Genomic DNA, 25,077 nt, shown 5'->3' with positions numbered 1-25,077 from the left:
ACATTATTTTATGTCTTCCTAAAAAGAGGTTAAAACGGGCAAAATGTGCAATTGAATGATCATAATTGTATCCAGTGATATACATGCACTTTAATTGTTAATAAATATGTTAATTTGATTTGACTTGTCAATATAAATACATTATTTTATGTCTTCCTAAAAAGAGGTTAAAACGGGCAAAATGTGCAATTGAATGATCATAATTGTATCCAGTGATATACATGCACTTGAATTGTTAATAAATATGTTAATTTGATTTGACTTGTCAATATAAATTCTTTCCTTTATGTCTTCCTAAAAAGAGGTTAAAATGTGCAATTTAGAAGTACAAAAGAATGTAGGTTAGAGTTATTCTATCAAAATAAGAATGTCATATTTGACAGAAATGAAGTGCTATATCGATCAGTTCAAAACCACGTCAGAGAGCGCCCTGGATTAGGAGAGACGAGTCATTCTTTCTGCCGCGCTAACAGCTAAGTCAACGGTAAGCTAACATGAGTGCAGAGCATAGCATACGGTTCAGAATATTCCTCTCTCGCCCGGTATCATTAAGGATGCGCTAGGACGTCTACAGACATTGTATGTACCCCTCGGTTCGATTCCTTATGACGTTTCCAGACGTCCTATGTGCATAATGTGTTAAAAATGAGGTAGAACGGGTACAATTACCGATTTAAAGATGCCAATTTATGTAGGTTAGAGTTGTCCTATCCAAAAAACATATTTGAATTAATAAAAAAAAAACACAAAATAGACACCCAAGCATTTTGATTTTCTAAAAAAGTATGACCCGCCCTAAGACCCACCCTGGCCCACCCGTAGCTGAGAACTACTGGTTTAGAAGGCATTATTTGTAGAATCGTCCTCAGTTCTTGATGGATTCAAATGTGCATCCCTATTCCCTGCTGGCTAAAGCCCAACACACACCGTCTGTGAAGCGGGTGCGCAGCGACGCGGCACAGTATTGCCGCGCGTCATGGCCTCACAGCAACAGCCACAGGACGTGGCGCGCTACCGCGCGGCTGGCCAGCCACGCCCACGGATTCCCGGATGGAGGCCGCGCGGCAACGCCTGGAAAATAGAACAGCGGCGTATCGGAGCGTCAGGCGAGGTGTGAACGCGCGTCTGACACCGCCGGTGTGGGATATAGGTTCATTGAAAATAACGGAGGCGGCTGTTTTGACGCGCGGCGTTCACAGACGGTGTGTGTTGGGCTTATTTATTTATTTAATTTATTTATTTGACAGGGACAAAGCTCATTAATCAACATGTCAGTTTTCACATCAATGTAAATGCGGGCCAGAGTTAGCCAAAGCTAAATCTCATCTGTATAGTCCCTGGGCAGGCTCTTAAAAAGGTGAATGATAAAAGAAAGACGGAGTGCTTAAGAAGAAGTGATTTGTGATGCTTGTTTGTGTGCAGGTGAGGTGACGGCCATCGTGGTGGGGGTGATGTGCGGCTGCGTCGGGCTGGCTGTCATCGTCCGTTTCATCGTCAAAACCATACGGTAAGTCGTCGTCCCCCCCCCCGGCTGTGTCCTCCCTGTCTCTCTCTGCTTATTGGCCTGTTTGCTATAATGGGTTTCTAGTGTCTTCCCTGTCTGCCTCTGCTTGGCCTGTTTGCCATTCTGTTTCTAGTTTGCCAGTGGTTTGCACAGATAGACACTAGGGGGTGCTAGAGCACCCCCTGCCCTTTTGGCAATTTTGCTCTTAAAAAATATATTTTTAATTTGTAGTGTGTGGAGTGTGGACCATGCGGTGACATTGATCAAATCTTGATAAAAAAACGCTTCTACTATATTATTTAGGCCCCCACAATCAAAAGCTATGTTTCTATGTCAGTGGTTCTTCGATTAAAGAAAAATAGCAGACCTACAAGCTTGTAGCGCGCCACTCTGTGGCACGCTATGAGCTTGTAGATCTGCTATTTTTCAATAGCTAAAGCACCAAAATCGGTTCCCGCCCCAAAATGTGCTGCACAAGGTGCCCCTTTTTTTACTTGAGCACCTGCCCCTCTAAATGTCTGTGCACGCCACTGTAGTTTGCCATATAGTTTCACAACAATAAAAAAGCAATTATGGTTTATTATGTTGATAACAATTGTACGTGGACTATATGAAATTAAAATGGTTATTTTCACAGAGCTTCTAAAAAGGTGTGGAATATAAGTGTTAAAGGACGACTTAACCACTTTTCAAGCTATCTTCATATAATTGATCCTTGACACTAATGTTCATGGTAAAATAGCACCATCTCTTTCTACTCGGTCTGTGTCTCATAGGAGGGCTGTGGGCAGTTCAGAAACCCGTCCACACCAGTGACATCATCGGTATAGGCAGATTTGTTTTATAACAAGATTTGTATTATCGCCAGAGCGATGGCTTCCATTATCGAATTGTAACTTTTCATGTACTGGAAGAAGGGTTTCTGAACTGTCCACATATGAGACATGTCACAGACTGAATAGAAAAATAAGATTGTGTCATGAATATTATAAGAGGACCATTTATATGAAGATAGGTTGAGAAGTGGTGAAGTTGTGCCACCTGTTGGACAGAAAGTGTTGTGCAGGTGCCAGAGAAAAGGGACAAATAAAATAATAAATAAGCGTAGCGCGTCCGTGTGCACATCGCGTGCACGTCGGATAAAAAAAACAAAAACAAAAACGCTCTGGCACAGGTGGGGTGTGCCGCCTGCCAAAAACGTAACCAAACGTTTCTGGCACAGATTGGGTTAACTTATTCTCCCCGAAACTATTGTGATTATTATAATATAATTACAGAACTTTTTGCGGGTCCAAAATGACTGTTTTGTCTACCTACTGAAAGCTACAGTACACATTGTCCATGTGCTTCTGCTTTTATTGGGAAATGTAGTTTTTTTTTCCCCCTGAAGAAAAGCTTGGAGGCACCCGGCATGATACAATGTTGCAAACTACATAATTGCTGCCTGTCATGGGAAATAAACAGAGGTGTTGAGAGCGAGACACCCAGTGGCCGAATGGCGTCTAGATCAGTAGCTCCCAAACTTTATCACATCAAGGACCCACAAATTGACGCTAAGTAGCCCACGGACCCCCATTTGAAAACATATGCCAGGGACCCGCATAAGAGACGGCTCTAGCAGTGATTCTCAACCCGTTAAATTTCAAGGACCCCCAGTTTGACATGCATTAGGCTATGGACCCCAATTCAATGGCAATTCTATCTCTGAGACCCCAATTTATTATGTAAAAGTTAATTTAACTCTGCGAGTGTACAAATGGAGGGTCCATCTTTGAGTTACTGACTCATAAAAGGGTCCATTTGGTTCCTATAACTATCATTTAGCTGGGGACCCCCTGGGGAACTCCCTCAAGGACCCCTAGGGGTCCCCAGACCCCGATTTGGGAACCACTGGTCTAGATTGCACCTTAAATAAAATAAAATGATGAAATTATATAACCCCCAGAAGGAGATGAGCTCCTGTTGTCGCTCTGTAAAATCCACGCTGGCGTCAGACTTCATGATCCAACATGGCGTCAGACCCTCTATCTCTCCTCTCTCTTCTTGGCAGATTTTTCAAACACCTCCGCAACCGCAAGCGCAACAAAAAAGTCGTGGTAAACAGGTGCACGGTCCCTTTTTTCTTTGACGTGTAAAACCGACTAGCAGCTGTGCTGTGTTCACCGTAACATTCTTTAACCCATTCTGACCTGAGATCAGATTCATACGAGGTTTCCGCCAGACACACACTGGTCCTGATGAACCCATTCTGACCTGAGATCAGATTATAAAAATGTCAGTCGTTCTTCGATTTTATTGAAAAATAGCAGACCTACAAGCTCGTATCGCGCCACTCGGTGGCGCGATATGAGCTTGTAGATCTGCTATTTTTCAATAGCTAAAGCATAACGTGATGCTAACGCCAAAATGGGTGCCCGTTCAGAATGGGTTAACTAAGTTTTAACAACTGCTTGCGTTTGACAATGCTAATGTGCTTGTTATGAAACGGTCACTTAGAACGTTTGTATAGGTTTGAAGCTTGTATACCCTACCTGGGACATAAACAGTACTTTTACGTGTCCGAGTGTGCGCGCCGAAATGTCTATCGCTGAGCTATAATGGAAAGGTTTTTTGTATATAAGGATCAACAACCATCAACATTTTTGAAGTTGGCTTTGGTTTAAATTCCAAGACTAGATCTAGATAGGCTATAGGACAATCTGGACGTTTAAAGCACTGCTTCTCAATGTGGCGCCTGGGGACCCCGTGTACGTAGACGCCCCTTTCAGCTCTGGACCGTATATGTGCTCAAGGGAGGGCAAAAGAATCCCCAGATTCCTTGGCGAAGCCCCGCGGAAGCATGAGTGTGCGTCACAGAGTGCATGTTCGGGTCTGATAAGTCCCGGAACAGATGCGCTGTGGTTGGCCAGTAATCGCTTGAGTGTCAGCGTGACGTATAGTGTCCACTCTTCCGGTGTACCAGTGTAAATTCTTCCGCCCTTCCGTCAACACACATGGCTCCAACGAACTGCAGCAGCCAATCTATTTTTTTAATATCTATGACGTGGGGCTCCCTGAGGGGGTTCCAGGAGGTCCCCAGCTAAATGGTAGTTGGAAACCAAATGGACTGGACCCTCATGGCTCTGTAACTCAGTGTACAGTGTACGAATGGAGCCAAAGGGACCCATTTGGTTCCATTTGTACACTGTCAAGAGTTAAAATGCACCCTGAGCATGTGTGGTCAGCAGAGATTAAAGATGATATCATTTGGGGGTCTGAGGGGCTAATACATGTCAATACTGAGGGTCCCCTTGACAGGAAAACGTTTGAGAAACACTGGTTTAACTGGTTCAAATTGTTCCCTCTGCTGCAGTAGCCTATAGGTGACTTAGAGCAAAGACACTGGCCCAACAATAGCTGACAAAACAGCAGAAAACCCAAACTACTACTTCACTAATCCTCCTGTGGTTGCGCTGCATGTGGGGAAACCTCAGCCTCTGAACCCTGCTGCAGTAATCTGATTATTAGATCGGTCTCAATCCGGTATAATTGCCACCTTACATAATTCACTTCCCTTTGCGGAGACGAGGGACAAGGTGCTGTTTTGCCTTTTGGTCATGCGACCAAGCGGAACCCACCGGGAGGCCCTAAACCAGGGTTGGGTTTTAATCCATGCCACTGCTTCTGATTCCCCGTTTGGCCATTAAAGGCATAGTAACTTCGTAATAATAAGCATATAGGCCTAAAACATTAAATTTCCCTCTATATCACACATGGGCACCTGGCGGCCCGGGGGCCACATGCAGCCCTTAACCCATTCTGACCTGAGATCAGATTCATATACGAGGTTTCCACTGGACACACACTGGTCTGATGAACCCATTCTGACCTGAGATCAGATTCTAAAAATGTCAGTCGTTCTTCGATTTTTCAAAAATAGCAGACCTACAAGCTCGTATCGCGCCACTCGGTGGCGCGATATGAGCTTGTAGATCTGCTATTTTTCAATAGCTAAAGCATGACATGATGCCGACACCAAAATGGGTGCCCGGTCAGAATGGGTTAATCACTTAATGTGGCCCTCAGGTTAATATCAGAATACTGAGATATTATTGATTTCAGCAAAAGACAAATCAGGATTTCAATTCAAATATAGCAAAAATAGCTGATCTACAAGCTCAGAGCGCGTCACACTGCGACACGTTTTGAGCTTGTAGATCTTTTGTTACGACAGTAATATGCAATGTGTCGCCATCTCCGTTACTTAACTTAAGTAACAAAGTTAAGTACATTTACTTAAGTACTGTATACTTAAGTACAGTTTTGAGGTATTTGTACTTTACTGGAGTATTTCCAATCTCCAGTACTTTTACTTCTACTCCGCCACATCTCGGAATCCAAAATTTTACTTCACTATATTTATTTAAAAACTTTTTATTGTTTCTAGTCAACTTTGTATACGGTATGTTGATTATTATTGCAAAATTACCCACGTCATCCACGTGTGACACATTAACAATGTAATAATAATAATAATAATAATAATAATAATAACAATAAATAAATAACCCCGTTTTGTGGGGGGGGGGGGGGGGAGAAATAGTCAAAATCTAGATTTTGTTGTTGCTATTTTGTCTTTCTTTCTTTCTTTGTCTTTCTTTCTTTCTAATCAATGCTGCCTGCTTGTCACTGATCCTGGGTCTGTCCGCGCGCCTCTTTGATGATGTATCGCATGCCTTAATTGTTTCTTTGTGTGATTTTTCAAATTACCATCTCTTCCTGTTTCCTGCTCTTCTTCTGACGTCACATGACAGCTCCTCTTCCAGCTGGGACGTCCTGCCCAGCAATCGGTCCGCCCCCATGCCAAGGTCACACCCTTCAAATCATGAGCTTTGACCCAGTCCCCAAAACCCAAAACCCCACCCCACCCAAATCAATCCCCCCTATAACCATCACCTCAACCCTCCATTGCACCGAGATCCCTACTAATCAACACATAGTCACATTAGTTGGACTAAAGGTGGTGTAATTGATATTTATAGTGTGTTAAACAGTGCTATATTCCCATCATTAAAGGTCGTATAGACAACTTTTAAGCAAAAATTTAAAAACTATATATATATATCTATAGTTTTGGCCTTTTTTTCCGTCTAGCATCCCCTGGCTGTATGATGATGCTGCGGTGTTTTCCTGCAGGCAGACCCTATACCGTTGTCTGCCTCTGGGGTGTTTTGAGTTCTAGGTGTTTTCAAGCCGGGACATCAGTGTGTGAGGGGGAAAGGAAAGGAAAGGTACCATGTTTACCCAGGGTAACTGGACTAAGGAAAGGAAAGGTACTATGTTTACCCAGGGTAACTGGACTAAGCTCAAGAACTTGTTTACAGCCAGGCCCTGCTCATAGAACATTTCATGGTAGGGGTTCATGGTAGGGGTTCCAAGGGCACTTCGGCGGTGGTCATTTTAACGTGCCGGTCCGGGGATACGAACTAGCGACCTTCCGATATCAAGACCGCTCCGCAAACCGTTCGGTCACCGCTGCCACAATTAGATCACCAAGATTAGATCACCAAGCAAGCATAGGATTTTAAATGTGGAAGTCTTGCGATACCAAGACTTTGACCACCAGGTCACGGCAACTTCATGTCACTGTTTTCACTGTTTAACCTGTTTTAATTGCAGCTCGTTTCATCATTTAGTCTGTTTAGAAATGTTGAAATTGATTTGTTGGTCTGTAAAGCAAAGTTAACATTGTATTACTGTGTTGTTCTGAAAACACCTGTGTTTAGACGTGTTAACACTTATTTTGTCCTGTATAGTAATCCCAAAGAAACAGAGAGAGGAAACTGTGGACCTCTCAACAGAAAGTGGAGCCAAAACAATTAATCGAACAATCGATTAAATGATTGCCCAATTGATAGAATGTTTTAGTTAATGATCTATCATGTACTGATTTTGTAAAAATGGGTGTAGCTGTTTACAACTTGAACGCTTGTTTGTTGCCATTTTATATATAAAAAAGAAGCTGAAAACAGCTTAATTGAGTACTATAGACGAATAACAGTTTAAGTCCACACTAATCATCCATAATGTATGAATGATGGATAAGGGGTCGGGGCTACTAGGCCTTTTCGTGGAGGGGTCAGAATAAATATATATAGATGTTAATGGGAGGGTCACAAGAAACCCCTATAAAGAATGCTCAATACTAACAGCCGGTGAAGCAAGTGGATTCATGAATGTGCATATAGACAATATTTTAGGCCAATATAAAAAGACTATATACCAAATTTCCCACGTTAGACAAAAGAAGCCTGTCGGCTGCCGGACTACAATAATACAGTAGTAGTGCTGGTGTTTCTAATGGGCTTCTTTCAAACAGAATCCACAGCAGTCATAATACTAATAATCCCCCGTCACATGTTTGGTTATGGAATGTTAATCTGTTCCTTCCTTAATCATGCAGTCTCTCTCTCCACAGTATTACAGTGTGAAAGAGCGCCGCCTGCTGCTGCACACGTCCCCTCCCCTCCCTCACCCAGATATCACACCTTCATACTTTTGGTCAACATCATCACATAATAATATGGGTCCTCACTAGTCTCTCCAGACAGACTGTTGCCATATCATACCAACCATCTTAGGGGGGGGGGGGGGGGGGGGGGGGGAATGGACCCTTACAGTTAAAAGGTCTGAGATGGGCCCAGGCCGTAGCGTAACGGTCTGGGCACCGGACTGGTAATCCAGTCGCAGTGTGCCGCGGGTTCGACTCCCGGACCCGACACGGCCTTTACTGCATGTCATCCCCCCATCTCTCTCCCGTTTCCTGTCAGCCTACTGTCTGTCCCTTCAAAAATCAATAAAAGGCGTAAGCCGCAAAAAAAATATCTTAAAAAAAAAAAAAATAAGGTCTGAGATGTCTCTCTAGATGTCCTGTATACGTGTCTTCAGCGAATAGTCTGAATGGTACCATCTTACAAGGACCTTTTAGAGGGAGGAGGCCCACATTATATGAAGATAATGTTGAAAATGGATGAAGTGCTCCTTTAACATGAAACTATAGGCTACTGACCATTTAGTGTTAGAACCATCATTCAATAAACACAACCCCCCCTCCTCTCTCTCGCACACACACACACATTCGTTGTCAAAGAAGGGCCTCTAGTGGAGGACGTGGCAAACTGCATGTCCAGTTGCTAACCACTGTGTGACTTGTGTGTGTGAACCTTGACCTTTCAGGACTCGGCAGCCCGAGAAGGATCCCAAGCAGGACGTGGCTCTGAACTCGACCTCTGACCCCTCAGCCACGGCCAGGACAGACCAACCAGCAGGGCCCACAGTGTCTCCTCAGTCCGAGCCTTAGCCAATCACACGCGGCCATATTAGGATATTACGGGGCCCTCGTTGCTGTTGCATGTCTAATGTTGTCCCCGATGAAACACCACTATAGAGCGTGGCAGTCCCGCCCCCTATGCCAGGGCCCAGGAAATGATTCCCTGTTCATTTTCCTCATAGACATTTCAAGAAGTATTTATTTAACCCATTCTGACCTGAGATCAGATTCATACGAGGTTTCCACTGGACACACACTGGTCTGATTAACCCATTCTGACCTGAGATCAGATTCTAGAAATGTCAGTCGCTGTTCGATTTTTCAAAAATAGCAGACCTACAAGCTCGTATCGCGCCACTCGGTGGCGCGATATGAGCTTGTAGATCTGCTATTTTTAAATAGCTAAAGCATAACATGATGCCGACACCAAAATGGGTGCCCGTTCAGAATGGGTTAAAGACATGTTAAGCCTCGTACAAAGCCAACTCGAGTTGTGACAAATCATGACAACAAACAATCGGAAAGAAGAAGAAAACACTTTTTTTTTTTGCTGTTTTTCTTCTTTGTAATTATTTGTTTGGTCCAAAATATTGTGTTTATTGTCATGATTTGTCACAACTCGAGTTGGCTTTGTACGACGCTTATAAGGTCTTTAAATAAATACTTTTTGAAATGTCTATGGGAAAAATGCATTGGGAATTATTTCCTGGGCCTGGTGTCGTCATGAAAGGACGGAGGCAGGACTGCGACGCTCTATAGTGGTGGAGTGTTTGGCAGATACACACACATATAATATATAATATAATATATACATACACATAAAGAGAGAAAAAGAAAAGAACATTAGATTAGGAAATTGCAGATCGGCGGCTATTTTTGTGATTTTGAAAACATTGTGAGTTATGATGTAAGAGACCTCTTGCTCAAGTTAGGTTTGTGGGATCCTTTAGGATCTGAACGATTCCGAGTCAGTTAATCGGAATCGTTCGGAATCAGTTCCATTTAACGATGCCTATAAGGGGGGTTCAACATTCAACATGGTTCAACATGGACCCATGAACCGCACATTCCTATAAAGTGGTTTATAATGTGATGATTCAATTCTGATTTCTCTAACGTCGGCTGCATCATTGTATCTTCATGTCGCGGGCTTCCATTGGAAATGAATGGTAGACTGTATGCCTGTGTGAATACAGCGTAATGGTGCGTTCACACGTGCAGATGTAAACGATGCAAAGCTACACTGTGTATTTGTAGCTGTTGTAGCTTTTGCAGCAGCTACAAGCGTAGCATTTTCTTCGTGTCGCAGCCTTCCATTGACAATGAATGGTAGACTGCATCTTCGCCTCTGCCTGTGCATGTGAACGCAACATAAGTCTAAGGTTAACCCTCACCATATGGTTCTAAATTCCAGATACACGTTGAGGCTCAGGTGCAGTGTGTGGATTCAACTGTAGGCCTACACGCGTTTGTTCTTGTAAATACATTGTGCAATAATTATGCTATCAGTGCCATGCAGTCAGCATGCTGCAATAGAACCATCAAACTCTTATTTAGTACTTGTGAATGTGTATTCAGTTGTATTAAACCATCATGCTGTATTTCAATCTCTATTGGGGCCATATTGATTGATTTCTCCAGCATGATCGATCAGCCTTTCGCCGATGTGAGGAAAGGGGTGATCCACCGAGACACCATCGGAGCCCATTGGCTACTCTAAACTCGGAAGAAACAAAAAGAGGACGCGAGGAAACATTATTCAACCTCAGTTGCTTCCACTTGAACCTGTATAAAGAAAACATGGAAATAGTTTTTATAGTATTATTTTATAGTATTATGAATGAAGGATTAATCAAAGCAGAGACTTTGCATAGCAATATTTGGCCTGTGGATATCATATTTTAAATTATAATTGTACATCACTCTATTTAATATGAACTATGTATTGAGCCACCACTCATTTTGTATTCAGTATGATCAGACATGAAGCTATAGCCAATTAAATGATGGGAGACACAACATATCAAAACAATATACCTTACATAAGCATATTATTACTGTATTGTCTTCATCAGTATTGTGCCACATTAAAGTGACAAAGACGAGATTGTTTTACTTACCGTTTTCAGTTTAAAGGTATTTGACAGAGGTGCCATATTTTTTATATAATTTATACTACCAAAACTTTGTGAGCTAAAACATGACCTGTTAACTCAGATGGAGGTAAAAACAAGTGTTTCAGTGTTGTATATTATATATGTTTGAATTCTACATGTTCACAACAATAAAACAAACAAAATTCATTTCTGAATGGTCTGCCTTTTTCTTTTGGCTGTTTATCCACATTCTCATATTTTAGTGCATTGATTAATAGATACAATGTTTGTACATTGTATTAGGGATGTTAATAGATCATAAATCGATGAATCACTGTTAAGAAATGAATCAATTAAATTTAACAGTTAAGAATGAAGAATCAATCTGAAATGCTGTGGTTCTATCATTGGGTGGTTTTCTGTGAATGTAATGCAGCTGTCTGCTCTGGCGCGTGTGGGCCGATTAAAATAAAGTCCCCCCCCCCACGGCCCACCTTATGGTAGCCACAGAAACGTCTCTGCTTTTGCATGTGATGTCTATAGAAAAGAATACTGGCACTCACGTAAACAAGAATCCTATATTTGGGTACAACGGTCCGTTGTACCCAATAGGATTCTTGTTTCTTTATTCCGTTTCCCCGCAGCAGCAAACAACCAGACCCAATACACTATCACGTGGAACAGTGGCGTGCACAGATAGACACTAGGGGGTTCTAGAGCACCCCCTGCCCTTTTGGCAATGTGCTAAAAAAAAAAAAAAAAAAATCTTTTTTTTCTTACTTTGTAGTGTGTGGACCATGCGGTGACATTGATCAAATCTTCATAAAAACGCTTCTACTATATTATTTAGGCCCCCACAATCTAAAGCTATGTTTCTATGTCAGTGGTTCTTCGATAAATAGCAGACCTACAAGCTCGTAGCGCGCCACTCGGTGGCGCGCTATGAGCTTGTAGATCTGCTATTTTTCAATAGCTAAAGCACCAAAATGGGTTCCCGCCCTAAAATGCGCAGCAGAAGGCGCCCTTTTTTTCACTTGAGCACCTGCCCCTCTAAATGTCTGTGCACGCCACTGACGTGGAATTTCTCAACGGAGTGCTTGCTTCTTCTATTTTCTTCAGTGTGCACATGATGTGACAGACAAGATTGCTTGGCCCAGCTGTATCGCAAATGGTCAAATAAATATTTGATTAAGGAATAGGCTATATCTTATGATATGCTTTTTGTATTCTTTCATTATATCAGCAAAGTGTAAAGCAAAGGGTCACTTCACTTCACCCCTTTTGCAACCAGGGCTTATTTTAATGATATTTAGAACACAAGAAACACTTTCCTGGGGTTTATATGTGTGTAATATGTTTTTTTATGACACCATGTTCATGACCAAAAGGCTGTCATGACAATGTTGTCTCACTGCCTTCCTGGACTACAAAGTCACACCTCCACGCAGCCTCCCCCCCCCCCCCCCCCTATCCACAAGGAGGGGAAGTGCAGTAAAGCATTATGGGCATTGTAGGAATTCAGCAATCCAGTCAAACCCTAGTCAAACACACATAGGCTACATTATTTTACTGGACATAGGGTGCACATTTCTAATTGTGCTACTGTTATCTACTACAACTACTATTAACATTGAGTGATTACAGTGTCATCCAGCGGTGAAATGTCCCTTTAACTCTCAGAGCAAAACCCACATGGCCATATAAGGCCTACATGCATTAAAACATGCACCCACAACATGTACGAATCACACCAAAAATGCACCGTAAAGTCAGACAATGGAATAGACCCAACACAATTATTCAAATTCAGTGTGACCAATGTTGCACCACAAAATTAAATAAACCCACTCCCCAAACGCTCATCCGACAGACAGAGGGGGTGCTAGAGCACCCCCTGCCCTTTTGGCAATGTGCTAAAAAAAAAAAAATGTTTTCTTTTTTTTCTTACTTTGTAGTGTGTGGACCATGCGGTGCCATTGATCAAATCTTGATAAAAAAACGCTTCTACTATATTATTTAGGCCCCCACAATCTCTAAAGCTATGTTTCTATGTCAGTGGTTCTTCGATTAAAAAATAAATAGCAGACCTACAAGCTCGTAGATCTGCTATGAGCTTGTAGATCTGCTATTTTTCAATAGCTAAAGCACCAAAATGCACTGCAGAAGGTGCCCTTTTTTTACTTGAGCACCTGCCCCTCTAAATGTCTGTGCACGCCACTGGAGCTAGCTATAGGCTACTCCACGTCTCCACGTGACTCCACGGATGAATATGATTTGAACAGTGAGTATTGTTTTTTGATTGATTGATTGATTGATTGATTGATTGATTGATTGATTGGTTGATTGATTGATTGCTTGGAGTATTTAACAGTAGGCCTATGCAGAATGGGGACATTTAAAACGAAAGCGCAACTCAATACAAAAACTGTTACTGTGGACAATACAATGACAAAGCTACACTTAATTGTTTACAACAGGGTCCACAATTTTCAATTCATCAGAACATTTAGAGATGTAAAAATAATATACACTTCTATATCTATAAACAGGAAATCATCAGGCTAAGGAAGTAAAAATCTGAAGTGAGTGGTACTGTACTGTACTGTACTGTACTGTACTGTACTGTACTGTACTGTACTGTACTGTACTGTACTGTACTGTACTGTACTGTACTGTACTGTACTGTACTGTACTGTAGGCTACTGTGTATGTCTGTGTCTGTTAGGCTGTGCAACAGTGACACTTGGTGGTGAACAAACGCTATAATGGATCTCCCCCATAGAGCAGTTATCACCCTTTTTTATAGCAGGCATAATATTAGTTTGACCAAATTCTAATTTAAAAAGTAAAACTATATCGTGAAATTAGTATGTTTCACAATTAATACAGCCATAAATAAATGTAAATAAATGTAATAACTTGTACAATTTAACTGTGTCACCTATAATTGTGTCCGGGTCGCTCGTGTGGTTGGTTTTTCAGATCAGTTCAGTTGACAGTTAGTTCCGCCTCCTGCAGCCCAGCATCGACACTGATTCTGATTTCTGAACCACAATTCAACCCTCCTAAAACCTCGTTAATTATCTTAAGTTATGGGTACGTATGGTTATTCATATGATTCATTATTATATCACTATTAATGATCCCGCTGTTCTATTATTGCAGTTTGGTTTAGTATTTTCTAACATGACGGTTTTACAACATTAATGTTCACAGCAGCAGCTGGGGCTAACAGCGCGAGCGTTTCACAGTAAAACAATGAATTACAAAAGAGTGCATTTCCACATGAATGTATACCACACCTGTATGTACTGTACCATGATGGAATATGACATTAATAGTGATTTACTTGAAATGTAAAATCATCTTTTATTTCCACAGCACAGTTAGTTCCATTCCATCACTGTTTAATGTTAGCCGGGGCTAACAACCCCGGAACCGTTTGAGTGTGTGTGCACTGACGTGGCGTACAGGCGTAGCATTACTAGAGAATAGAGAATAGATACAATACATACTAGAACTAATCCAATGATAACTAAATACAAAACGGATAATTAAATAAATTAACCTTAAATCTGAGAGGAGAGCGAACACAGCTATGAAACGTTTTGTGTTGTTGTTTATTATTGTAATGATAATCTAATAATATTATTATATAATACAAAGTTTTTTGGGGTACCATTAAGTACCAACCATGCAGTGAGATGGAAATATTATGTTACTGGTTTTAATAAAAGGAAGGCTTGCTCCAGGGCCTTCTTTCTTTGTTCCTGGTTTTTCTGGTACCATTTATGGTTCTGTAACTTCTGTTGGTTCCAGTATAGAGATGTTAATGTTTTTGATGTTTCTAATGGACTACTATAGTTGACTTGGCTGCGCTCATCCCTAGCTTTGACATCATCAACCAGTCCATTTTAGAGGGTATACGCGCATGCATAAAGTGAGTTTAACATTGTTTAATGCAATCAGATTGCAGACTCTTCTGTTTGGATGTATGGGCTGTCGAGGCCAGAAAGTAGTTTTTTGCCACAGTAGGCGTTCCCGCATAACTCCGGGTATGATGATGATGATGTCACGCGCATATCCTCTATTGACACTTGACGGAACAATCAATTGCTATTCTTCTTGATTAATTGAATACACAGGACCAACAATGGAAAGTTGGAAACAAGCCCTCAGGGCTTTTTGTATTATCCTTTTAGCATTATTGTATAACTATATCCGTAGCCAATCAATAACGCAATTGCAGTGTGCAGCCAATGCACATCTATGATTTGCAGTTGTATATGCCTTAATTAAATTATACTTTAACGTTTCGTTTGCCAGCATTTTGGTCTAAATGATTCCTTAGGCCTTTTTTCTTTTACTTTTTGTTACCTTGTAGGTGGTTGTACTGTTAATTAACTTGAAAAATAACATTAATTAATTGTGGATAGTAGTGATACAGAGCTTGACAAATAATTGTTACATTTTTCCATATCGCCCCACCCCCTAGACGAGCTGTGTTGTTGCTGTGGACAGTACACAGTTGAATCTGAACAGTCAAGTACCTCTCTTGACTTCTAACGTGTGTGTGTGTGTGTGTGTGTGTGTGTGTGTGTGTGTGTGTGTGTGTGTGTGTGTGTGTGTGTGTGTGTGTGTGTGTGTGTGTGTGTGTGTGTGTGTGTGTGTGTGTGTGTGTGTGTGTGTGTGTGTGTGTGTGTGTGTGTGTGTGTGTGTGTGTGTGTGTGTGTGTGTGTGTTGGCTGTGCTTTTGATTCAAGTTTAGAGGAAGCTTTCCTTACTAAACAAGTAAAATATCAACCATTAGTACAGGCCATTATACAACTGGGCTATACGTGTCGACTCATTGTTTTTATATTTGGCAGCCTGGGCCATGTCCACAGGCTAGTGGTCAGAGGCTTGAGGATTATAGGGTTGTCCAAGTGTAAGGCAAAGAAGCTCGCAACATACTGTTCAATCTCCTCCATAATAGGCAGTCGGTCTACTTGGAGGAGAAGGTGCTTTTTGTACCCATGATTTACTTTCGATGTTGGTAATATGACCAATGTTTGCTGTGAATAAGTTCATGTGTTGCCTATATTCTGTACATTTAGTGCTTGTTTGGACTCAAGCACTGAGACACGTGATGTTTCGAGATCGAGTGCGTAGTATATCAGAAGCAACTGAAAATATTTGTGCCCTTGATAATATTTGTGCCCTTGATAATGTATTTTATAAATGTGGACTCAAATAAATGTGTGTGTGTGTGTGTGTGTGTGTGTGTGTGTGTGTGTGTGTGTGTGTGTGTGTGTGTGTGTGTGTGTGTGTGTGTGTGTGTGTGTGTGTGTGTGTGTGTGTGTGTGCAGCAGTGAACACAGGCACATCCCTGGTGTTGTCCAGTCTACTGACGGTGCTGGTGTTTGCCGGGATGCAGATGTTCAGCAAACAGCTGGGCTCATCGGAGTGGCTCACCATCCTAGGAGGGTTCCTGGGCTCTATACTCTTCATCTGCTCCCTCACTGTATCCTCATCATCATCACCACCATCGTAGCAATGGTTGAGGTGGTTTGTTTGGATCCTCATTAGCTACTACATTAGTAGCAGTTACTCTTCCTGGGGTCCACACATAAAATACATAATATGAAAACGTTTTACAAGACTGTAGCCTATAAGAAAAACTGTTAAAAGCTTAAAATACAACCACATGTTAAAACAGTTTAGTATATGGTATTGTACATCAGTGCATAAATATAATATCTTAACTCAACAACCGTGGATACAATTTCAGTTTTTAAGTACAGATGCAATGTGTTTACAAGGCAGGCTGCAAACTCATCCAGTCACTAACGTGCAGGACAGAAGTCGACATCCGCACTCTTAACCCATTCTGACCTGAGATCAGATTCATACGAGGTTTCCACTGGACACACACTGGTCTGATGAACCCATTCTGACCTGAGATCAGATTCTAAAAATGTCAGTCGCTCTTCGATTTTTCAAAAATAGCAGACCTACAAGCTCGTATCGCGCCACTCGGTGGCGCGATATGAGCTTGTAGATCTGCTATTTTTAAATAGCTAAAGCATAACATGATGCTGACACCAAAATGGGTGCCCGTTCAGAATGGGTTAAGAAATGTATTTGCTCCCACCTTTAGAAAAAGTGACGCTTCGAGCACTTCATCAGGATAATTGCGTCCAGAAAACCATCCCGGTCGCGTGAAGAATTCACATTGTCACGTTGTCCTCTGTAGACCGGTCGGGTCCCAAGCGCCGAGTGGGCGTTTTGCAGAATCCAAAAAGTGTAAGAGCCAATTGGCGTCTGTCAATCACAGGACCCTAAGCTCTGTGTCTGTCTGTCCATCCGTCCGTCCGTCTGTTTGTCCATCTGTGATTATGAAACCATTGTTCTCCTGAACTCCGGAACCCTCAGGCCTTCAACAACCTGGAAAACCTGGCGTTTGGAAAGGGATTCCAGGCCAAGATCTTCCCAGAGAGTGAGCATTGAACATTTCCTAACGGTCACACTGCCCTGGACTCGTATATACAGTAGAGTACATACTCATCATGATTAAAATACTGTCGTACTGTTTGTTCAATACTGTTAAAATGTAAACCTATGTCTGTGTCTTGTCTTCCAGTCCTGGTGTGTCTGTCTCTGTCGCTGTTTGCCTCTGGACTGGTCCACCGTGTCTGTGTCACCACATGGTGAGTACGAGCACCTCACCAGCAACTACTGCACTTGTAGCAGAACCTGACTGTACCAGTGTAATGTTGCGTTCGCACGGTCAGATGGAACGATGCAGTCTACCATTCATTGTCAATGGAAGCCAGCGACATGATGTTGCAAAGACGCAATGATGCATGCAGCTTGCTCCAAATCCTCTCACAACGCGTCTTTGCATCGTTTCATCTGCCCGTGTGATCAGAGTAATAAAACCTGTAGTTGTAACGGTACATGTAATAGTATCACTATCTCCATCATTGGCAATTGGCAGTAGTACTGCCACCAGTAGTCCAGTACACACCCTCTTATTTATGATTACATGTCGACTTTTGTTCATTTGAATATTGAATATAGATAATTACACTCCCCAGTTGGAATTATGTTCTGTGCATGAAAGGTACTATAATAATATAAACTAATTTGATGACTCTCTCTCTCTCTCTCTCTCTCCCACCTTCTACCCCTCTCTCTCTCTCTCTCTTGCAGTCTCATCTTTTCGCTGTTCTCTCTGTATTACATCAACAAAGTGTCAGCAGCTCTCTACCAAGCATCCGTCACTGTTGCGCCAGTGGCCAAAGCAGCCGGGAAGAGCAAGAAGAAGAACTGAAACCTCCTACGCCATCGTCCCACCAGTTACTTAAAAACCCCTCCTTATGGTTCCCGTCCTGAACCCCCACACACAGTAAAGCTGGTCTTAAACCCCCTCAATGGTGTCCAGTCCTGGACACCATTGAGGGGGTTTAAGACCTAACGCTGTGGTCATCTGTCCAGTCCTGGACAGATGACCACAGCGTTAGGTCTTAAACCCCCTCAATGGTGTCCAGTCCTGGACAGATGACCACAGCGTTAGGGCTCAAGCCCTTACAGGTTCCAGTCCTGTACACCACACACACAGTATCGCTGTTTTTTCTGTTCTAGCTATTTAACTGCTGGGAACCAATTTTAAGGGGAACGCACACCCAGAGATGCATTACACGGCATCTGGTGTACAGACGCTGTGTAATGTATGACATTGGTGGATTTTCTTTTTTTGAGTATCTGTCAAAAAACGGCTCAGTTCAGCTCTTGTAGTACACGCGATTACAGACAAAAGGAAACCAACTTAAAAACTAAACTTAACTAAACTATACTTTGTTTAATTGGGCAGATTCAAGTTGAAAGAAAGAAAGAAAGAAAATACCAAAGTGAGAAACAGCAGTGTTGCTCATGAGGATATACATCATGCATTTAAGATGATGCTGTGTGTACATGTGTACAACATTTGTGCCTATTTTCCATTCATTCTTTCAACCCAAAAAATACACATGTGGTCTATTTTCGACAGATCCGCTTGCGTGTCAGGCACCTGTACGGCACACACACATGATCTCCATACAGGAGCAGTTCCACATCGTAATTCATCTAGGTGTGCTTTCCCCTTTAGACCTTCGGCTCTTTCCTGTTCCTCAAGGGACTTGGTTTGCAGCAAAGTTGTCGGACAAGCAATAATATAAATACATAAAAAGGCATAAAAGCACTATACAAATGCAACCTGGGACAGCAGGAAATTGCTAGTTCGATGTTGACAGTCTATGGGGGTTAATCCTCCACAGTTTGCAGCGATCTGCTTTGCTTCAGAAGAACCGGGTTAGCCAGGCTCACTGTTCATCTGTAGGTGGTTCTACCAGCATCCGGACCTTGACAACACGGGCTTTATTTGTAGTTTGTTTTCCCGTACAGGTTAAAAACGCCAGCAGATTTAAAAACAAGGCAGACTAGTACGAAAAGAAACACAGTTGCAAGCTAATAAAAAATAATGTTAGATGTGTGTGCCCCAGAGCCATGCAGTAGGTGTGCCAACGTGCAGGCACAGACATTAGCAACAGTAAATCATGTCGATGTCAATGCACATTCACACACACGCCTAAATCTAACAACACCCATTATGAGTTGTATTAGCTGCAGCTGTGTGGCTTACATCGCGGTGTACTATAACGTCAGCCTTATGCAGCCTGCCATGTTTTTGACCCTGCTGTAGTTCTTTTTTAACCAGACGTGGAGAACAAACAATCGGCCTCTAGGGTTCCGTGGATTCCCCCATGGATGTACTCTGTTGTGGACTCTTCATTCCCTACCAAACATCAGCTGTCTTTAACCCATTCTGACCTGAGATCAGATTCATACGAGGTTTCCGACTGGACACACACTGGTCTGATGAACCCATTCTGACCTGAGATCAGATTATAAAAATGTCAGTCGTTTTTCAAAAATAGCAGACCTACAAGCTCGTATCGCGCCACTCGGTGGCGCGATATGAGCTTGTAGATCTGCTATTTTTAAATAGCTAAAGCATAACATGATGCCAACACCAAAATGGGTGCCCGATCAGAATGGGTTAAAATGTACTTCCACCTGAGCTGGTGTTCAGTTTGGAATGAAAACCTTGGATCTGCTCAGGACTGGACCGTGACCTAGACCAGGCTCTCGATCTGCTCAGGACTGGACCGTGACCTAGACCAGGCTCTCGATCTGCTCAGGACTGGACCGAGACCTAGACCAGGCTCTCGAGCTCAATTCTACTCTGTTGCATGACGGTGTTGCTTGCCGATAACACCTGATAACCTACAAGTTATTAACGAGATCAGTTCACTTGTGTAGACCGGTTATTTTCGGCAAGCGGCACCGTCATGCAACGGCGTTGGATGGATGGTCGACTCTCGTTCCACTGACTTCTGTCTTCTCTGAAGGACAAACGATGACCCTACCGAGTTCCTATAGCTGCTGCTCTACATTCCCTCTGTTCAGCACTGGGTTCCAACAGCTCAGAGATTCTCACATACGGTTGCGTGCCGTGGCGTCCACCGTTTAGTTTTGGCTTTTGTATACTTCGATCGGACACTCGATATTCTTTTGTTGACACGGATTTGTAATTAAAAACCATTTGAAAGGTTGTCGCTGTGTGCTGCTTCTCTGTATAACTTACTCCTTGCTGTCTGATGTGGGATTGATTTAGACCTGTGAAATGTTGCAGTGCTCTGTTCGTTATTAACCTATTATCAGGCTGCTGGAATAGAACTAAGACTTTGCTCAGCATTGTTGATTTTGTCGACTAATATGACACCTTTTTTCACTGATAAAAACTAAACTAAGCTATGATGACTAAAACTAAGACTAAATTGACAATTTCGTCATGCTTGGTTGCATGCTGAAAATAGCAGATCTACAAGCTTCCATCGCGTAGCAGCGTGACGCGTTGTGAGCTTGTAGATCGGCTATTTTCAGCAAGTGTAAAATCAGTCATTACGACGGCATCAAGGCCCGCCAAAATTCATTTTTAGTAGACTAAATGAACTGTAAATTTAGTCGACTAAAATCTTGTGATATTTACTCAAGTAAAACTAGACTAGCACTAAAGCATTCCAGGTGACCAAAATGTGACTAAAACGAAATAAAAACTATTCAAAAGACTACGACTAAAGCTAAACTCTAAATTTGCTGTCAAAAATTAACACTGTTGCTCAGAGACTGCAGGCAAATCCTATTTGTCAAATGTGATCTTTGGTCCTGAGCGATCACACTGTTATTGGCAAGTGAGTAGATCAGTGAGAATGCCTAAATTGTATCAGGTTTGTGTACTCAAAGACAGTGGATTTGGTCTGCCTGTGTGAACAAAGCCTCAGAGATAAGATGACTAAGACAGTTAACCAATGAATGAAGCCTGACGTACAGTAAAGGGCTTGTGTGAGCAGAATGCCAAATGTTTGACTCACAGGAAGCATCTGGTAAAGTTCTGCCTCTTTACAACAAACGGTATACAGTCAGGTACAGTAACCTTGAGCAATGCATGGAACCGTTATGTGCGGCAATTGAACCAGAAGACTGGTTGTACATGGTCAGCTCCCAGTATACTGTACAACAGTAGAAGACAGCTCCCAGTGGTCAATAGATGACTGGTTGTACTGGCCTACTGGTAGTTACGTATAGCTCCAGTACGATAGAATACTCTGGTTGTACTGGTCAGCTCCCAGTACAACAGTAGAAGACAGCTCAATAGATGACTGGTTGTACATGGTCAGCTCCCAGTATACTGTACAACAGTAGAAGACAGCTCCCAGTGGTCAATAGATGACTGGTTGTACTGGCCTACTGGTAGTTACGTATAGCTCCAGTACAATAGAATACTCTGGTTGTATTGTACTGGTCAGCTCCCAGTACAACAGTAGAAGACAGCTCAATAATGACTGGTTGTACTGGTTAGCTCCAATTCCAAAGACCAAAAAGTCACTTCCAGCAGAGGTTCATGTTTTGGTGATAAGAAGGACCTTTGTTAAGACATTTGATATTCCATGAAGCAACAATGACTGGGCCATATTAAGCAACAGTGAACATAACCACATCATACCATCTTGTGTTGCTTTTCAATATGATACGCTGCATTAGGTTGTGTCATATTCATTATTATTATACAGTAGAGAATACAGTTAAAAAAATAAAATGTGTTAATTCATCAACAGGGTATACAAAAGTTTGTATCCAAATGAATACATCTGTACACTCAGAGTGAAATGTAACACTATAATTATTTATTTATTTTACAGTGAGTACCAGTGTACACCCTGCCACAAGATAAGAACTCTTTTTTTCTTCCCCGTCTAACTTTTGAACTTCTTTCCAGAGGTTTGTTTAAAGGCTGCGGTACATTCCAGAAACAGTTACATCATCTGGCAATAATATTCCACTAACTTTGACCGTACCCCCCACCCCTCCCCACCCCACCCCTCTACATGGGCGTTGCCTGGCTGGCTCTGTATAAAATCTTAGTATAAACTTCATTCCAGCCCCTCGCTGTGCGGATCTAGAAGAACACGCACCATATTCATCCCTCAGTCGGTAAGTTCACTGTACTTTTACTTTACTCCCAAAAGTTAACGTTCCTTTAAATGCAGCCTAAACCGTTTCTTTCTCCGTTACAGTATAGCCTATATAAACTTTACGCACTTTACGCATCAGTGCCAGTAATGAATAAGCATACGCCTACGTGTAATGAGGTAATGGCACATTTTATTCAGGTAGTCTATAATTACGGCTACAGTGCTGCTATTGTTAGAGGAATCGAACTGAATTAGAATCTAACGGCAGTAATCGAGCTATTATATTTAAAACATGCAGTTATAACTATTTATGGTAATGGATAAGATGCGCCGTCGCGTGTCCGTCCTAAATGACTTGACACTGATTTGTGTCGTCTTCAGTCTCCCTGCCTGTAAACCTACATTGAATATTCTCGTCTCCCTGCTCTGTAGTGTAGTGTGGGAAATTAAAACTCCAAGTTGCTTTAGCAACCATGGCTAGTGTTGACGTTGTTGCATTCTACGGAGTGTTGAGACATTTTTTGGATGTGACGATATGCAACTCTCCGGCTGGCAAGTTAGGACTGGACTGGAGTTCCTCTCCTCACCTCCTCTGCGCCTCGCTGCCTGGTGCCTTTTGTCTGTACAGCGTGTCCTCTGATTTTCATTCAATGCGTGTGAATTAGTGAAGAGAAAATGATGGGGTTGGATTGCGTACTACTCTACTGTAGGCTATTATTATGTGCATAATTATTTTAACACATGTGTATACTTTATAAGAACTATGTTTTTATTTTATTTTTTAAACTCCTTTTTCTTAGTCATACACTTATTTAAATCTTCAATTCTTGTTGTAGTGAGCCTAGTCTATTTTTATATGTTTAGCTTACTATTGCTGTAACTGTGGAATTCCCCTCAGGATTAATAAAGTACTTATCTACCCACTACCCAGTAATCATAACCCGATAACCTTTATACTATAAAGGTTATAAAGTTTATAGCATGGTACGAACACCTGATAATATTACAAAGCATAGCAAAGCACAAAGCATATATGTATGGTCCCTTTGTAGTATTGTACTTTGGTTGATCCATTTTTGTAAAAAAATGCACACATGAACACATAGGCCTATTTGTACATATTATCTGTCAAAAGGATAAAACACAATAAGCCCAAGAGCCATTGTTGTCATTTGAGTGTAAATGTGTGTGTGAACTGAGTGCCCCTTGGAATGGAAAATAGTTTGGATACTGAGCCGAGAGATAAGAATTCCAGTTTATGTGCCAAAAAACATGAATAAGAGCCAAACTATGTGCAGTGAACCAACACCCATCCTGTTAGTTAGCTAAGTAAGTGTAGCCTATTGTGCCAAAGACTACACTATGATTGCCCATCATTTTGAAAGGAAAATCACACCCGTGTGAACTGAGTGGTGCAACTGCGTGTGGGGGTCCCCGGGGGGTCCCCGTCCCCCTCCGAAATGGTCGAGAAATGACAGAGTTACTGTGTGGGGGAATTTGCAGACAACTCTCTCTCTCTCTGTCTCTCTCTCATGCATTGCATGCACGCTCCACATTGTAATTAGCAGGCAACACTGCAACCTCTCTCTGTTTCTAGCACAACAGTGCCACATCTGCCCCTATTGGTACCCTAAACATAGGGACATACAGACATAGGGATGGACATTGCTGTTCATTGGAGTGGCTGCACCACTCAAAAATGACCCCAACCCCACATTTATTTACTTTAGTACTTTTAATGTATTATTTATTTTAACTTTTCCCTATTTTATTGTTGTATTCTCTTATTTATTATCTTTGTGCTTTATGAATGAATGAATTGAGTGACAGGCTACAGTATACTGGCTCAAGCATTATAATAAGCAGGATTTAAACTTGAGGATTGCAGAAGCTTACAGATGCTCCCAGTACAACAGTAGAAGACTGTGGTTGCACTGGTCAGCTCCCACTATAACAGTAGAAGATATGTAGTATACTGGTCATCTTCCAGTAGGCCTGGTCATGGGTGAACCATTAAATTAACTACTTAAACAGTAAACACCTATATCATATTTGGTGTGTACACAACAAATCTCGCCACTCGTTGCGACCAGGGGGGCAGTCAGACAGATATTTTGTGAAGCCACTAAGGAAATCGTAGTTCATATAATGGCCTGTTGTGGCGTTGTCATTGGACCCAGAAAAACCCATAGCCCCATAGAAGTCCATGTATTTGGGCCCAACTTCACCTAGATTGTATTACCTTAATAAACATGGTCATGAATACTTTCTGCTTCCAGTCACTAGTTTAAAGTCTCATTTCTAATGTCATAATATTCTTTTTGGAAAATTATGGTCCCATTAATTAAATAAATGACCATAAAGTCGCGTATGTTCTGAGGGGCGTGGCTACCGTTACAGTCTATGATCGGGATTCCCCTCCCATTCGAGTCAAAATAAAAACCAACGGAGAAGAAGGGGGGAAGTCCCGCCTCGTTGTCTGGGCCAGCCAATGGCCAGCTGGGCCAAAACGGATCTAGAAAGATGGGGACTTACAGTGCAGGAATAACAGGCTTCATTTTACGTCCATGTTAGACCCGGGGAACGCTTTGTCCATATTCTTTACAGTCTA

The 25,077-nt window shown here is 42.0% G+C and overlaps 4 protein-coding genes across 7 annotated transcripts in view; all 4 read left to right on the top strand.

Moving 5' to 3' along the window:
* The window catches only part of ca14 (carbonic anhydrase XIV), a gene marked incomplete at both ends in the record, with an annotated part of 32,442 nt that extends 23,599 nt beyond the window's left edge, over positions 1 to 8,843 (top strand). Inside the window, 2 exons of the mRNA XM_083761988.1 lie at positions 1,423 to 1,507; positions 8,720 to 8,843. Coding sequence (XP_083618114.1) covers positions 1,423 to 1,507; positions 8,720 to 8,843 — 209 coding nt within the window. The remainder of the gene's footprint in view (positions 1 to 1,422; positions 1,508 to 8,719) is intronic.
* s100w (S100 calcium binding protein W) overlaps positions 1 to 25,077 on the top strand; it is a 270,184-nt gene that overhangs the window by 201,255 nt on the left and 43,852 nt on the right. The gene's annotated exons all lie outside the window — the stretch shown is intronic.
* krtcap2 (keratinocyte associated protein 2) lies at positions 13,942 to 19,766 on the top strand. 3 transcript variants are annotated; one of them, XR_014568981.1, is made up of 6 exons: positions 13,942 to 13,998; positions 16,257 to 16,411; positions 17,323 to 17,386; positions 17,531 to 17,597; positions 18,103 to 18,307; positions 18,414 to 19,766. XR_014568981.1 is itself a non-coding variant. In XM_083760223.1 (5 exons), the coding sequence occupies exons 1-5, from the start codon at positions 14,002 to 14,004 to the stop codon at positions 18,221 to 18,223; spliced, it is 411 nt and encodes a 136-aa protein (XP_083616349.1). In that variant the 5' UTR covers positions 13,986 to 14,001; the 3' UTR covers positions 18,224 to 18,337. The 3 variants fall into 3 exon arrangements, 1 of the variants encoding a protein (XP_083616349.1); XR_014568982.1 differs by having other exon boundaries at positions 13,986 to 14,005; XM_083760223.1 differs by lacking the exon at positions 18,414 to 19,766 and having other exon boundaries at positions 13,986 to 14,005; positions 18,103 to 18,337.
* s100a10b (S100 calcium binding protein A10b) overlaps positions 22,353 to 25,077 on the top strand; it is a 7,719-nt gene continuing 4,994 nt past the window's right edge. The window contains exon 1 of one of the 2 annotated variants that reach the window (XM_083761003.1): positions 22,353 to 22,485. The gene's annotated coding sequence lies outside the window, so the exon portion shown is untranslated. Of the gene's footprint in view, positions 22,490 to 25,077 lie in introns of both variants that reach the window. The other variant, XM_083761002.1, reaches the window with a different exon arrangement.

This window comes from Protomyctophum parallelum (genome assembly GCF_964188405.1).
Source record: "Protomyctophum parallelum genome assembly, chromosome: 3".
NCBI lineage: Eukaryota > Metazoa > Chordata > Actinopteri > Myctophiformes > Myctophidae > Protomyctophum > Protomyctophum parallelum.
Note: the sequence above shows the minus strand (reverse complement) of the source record. Positions and strands in the feature narration are given on the sequence as shown.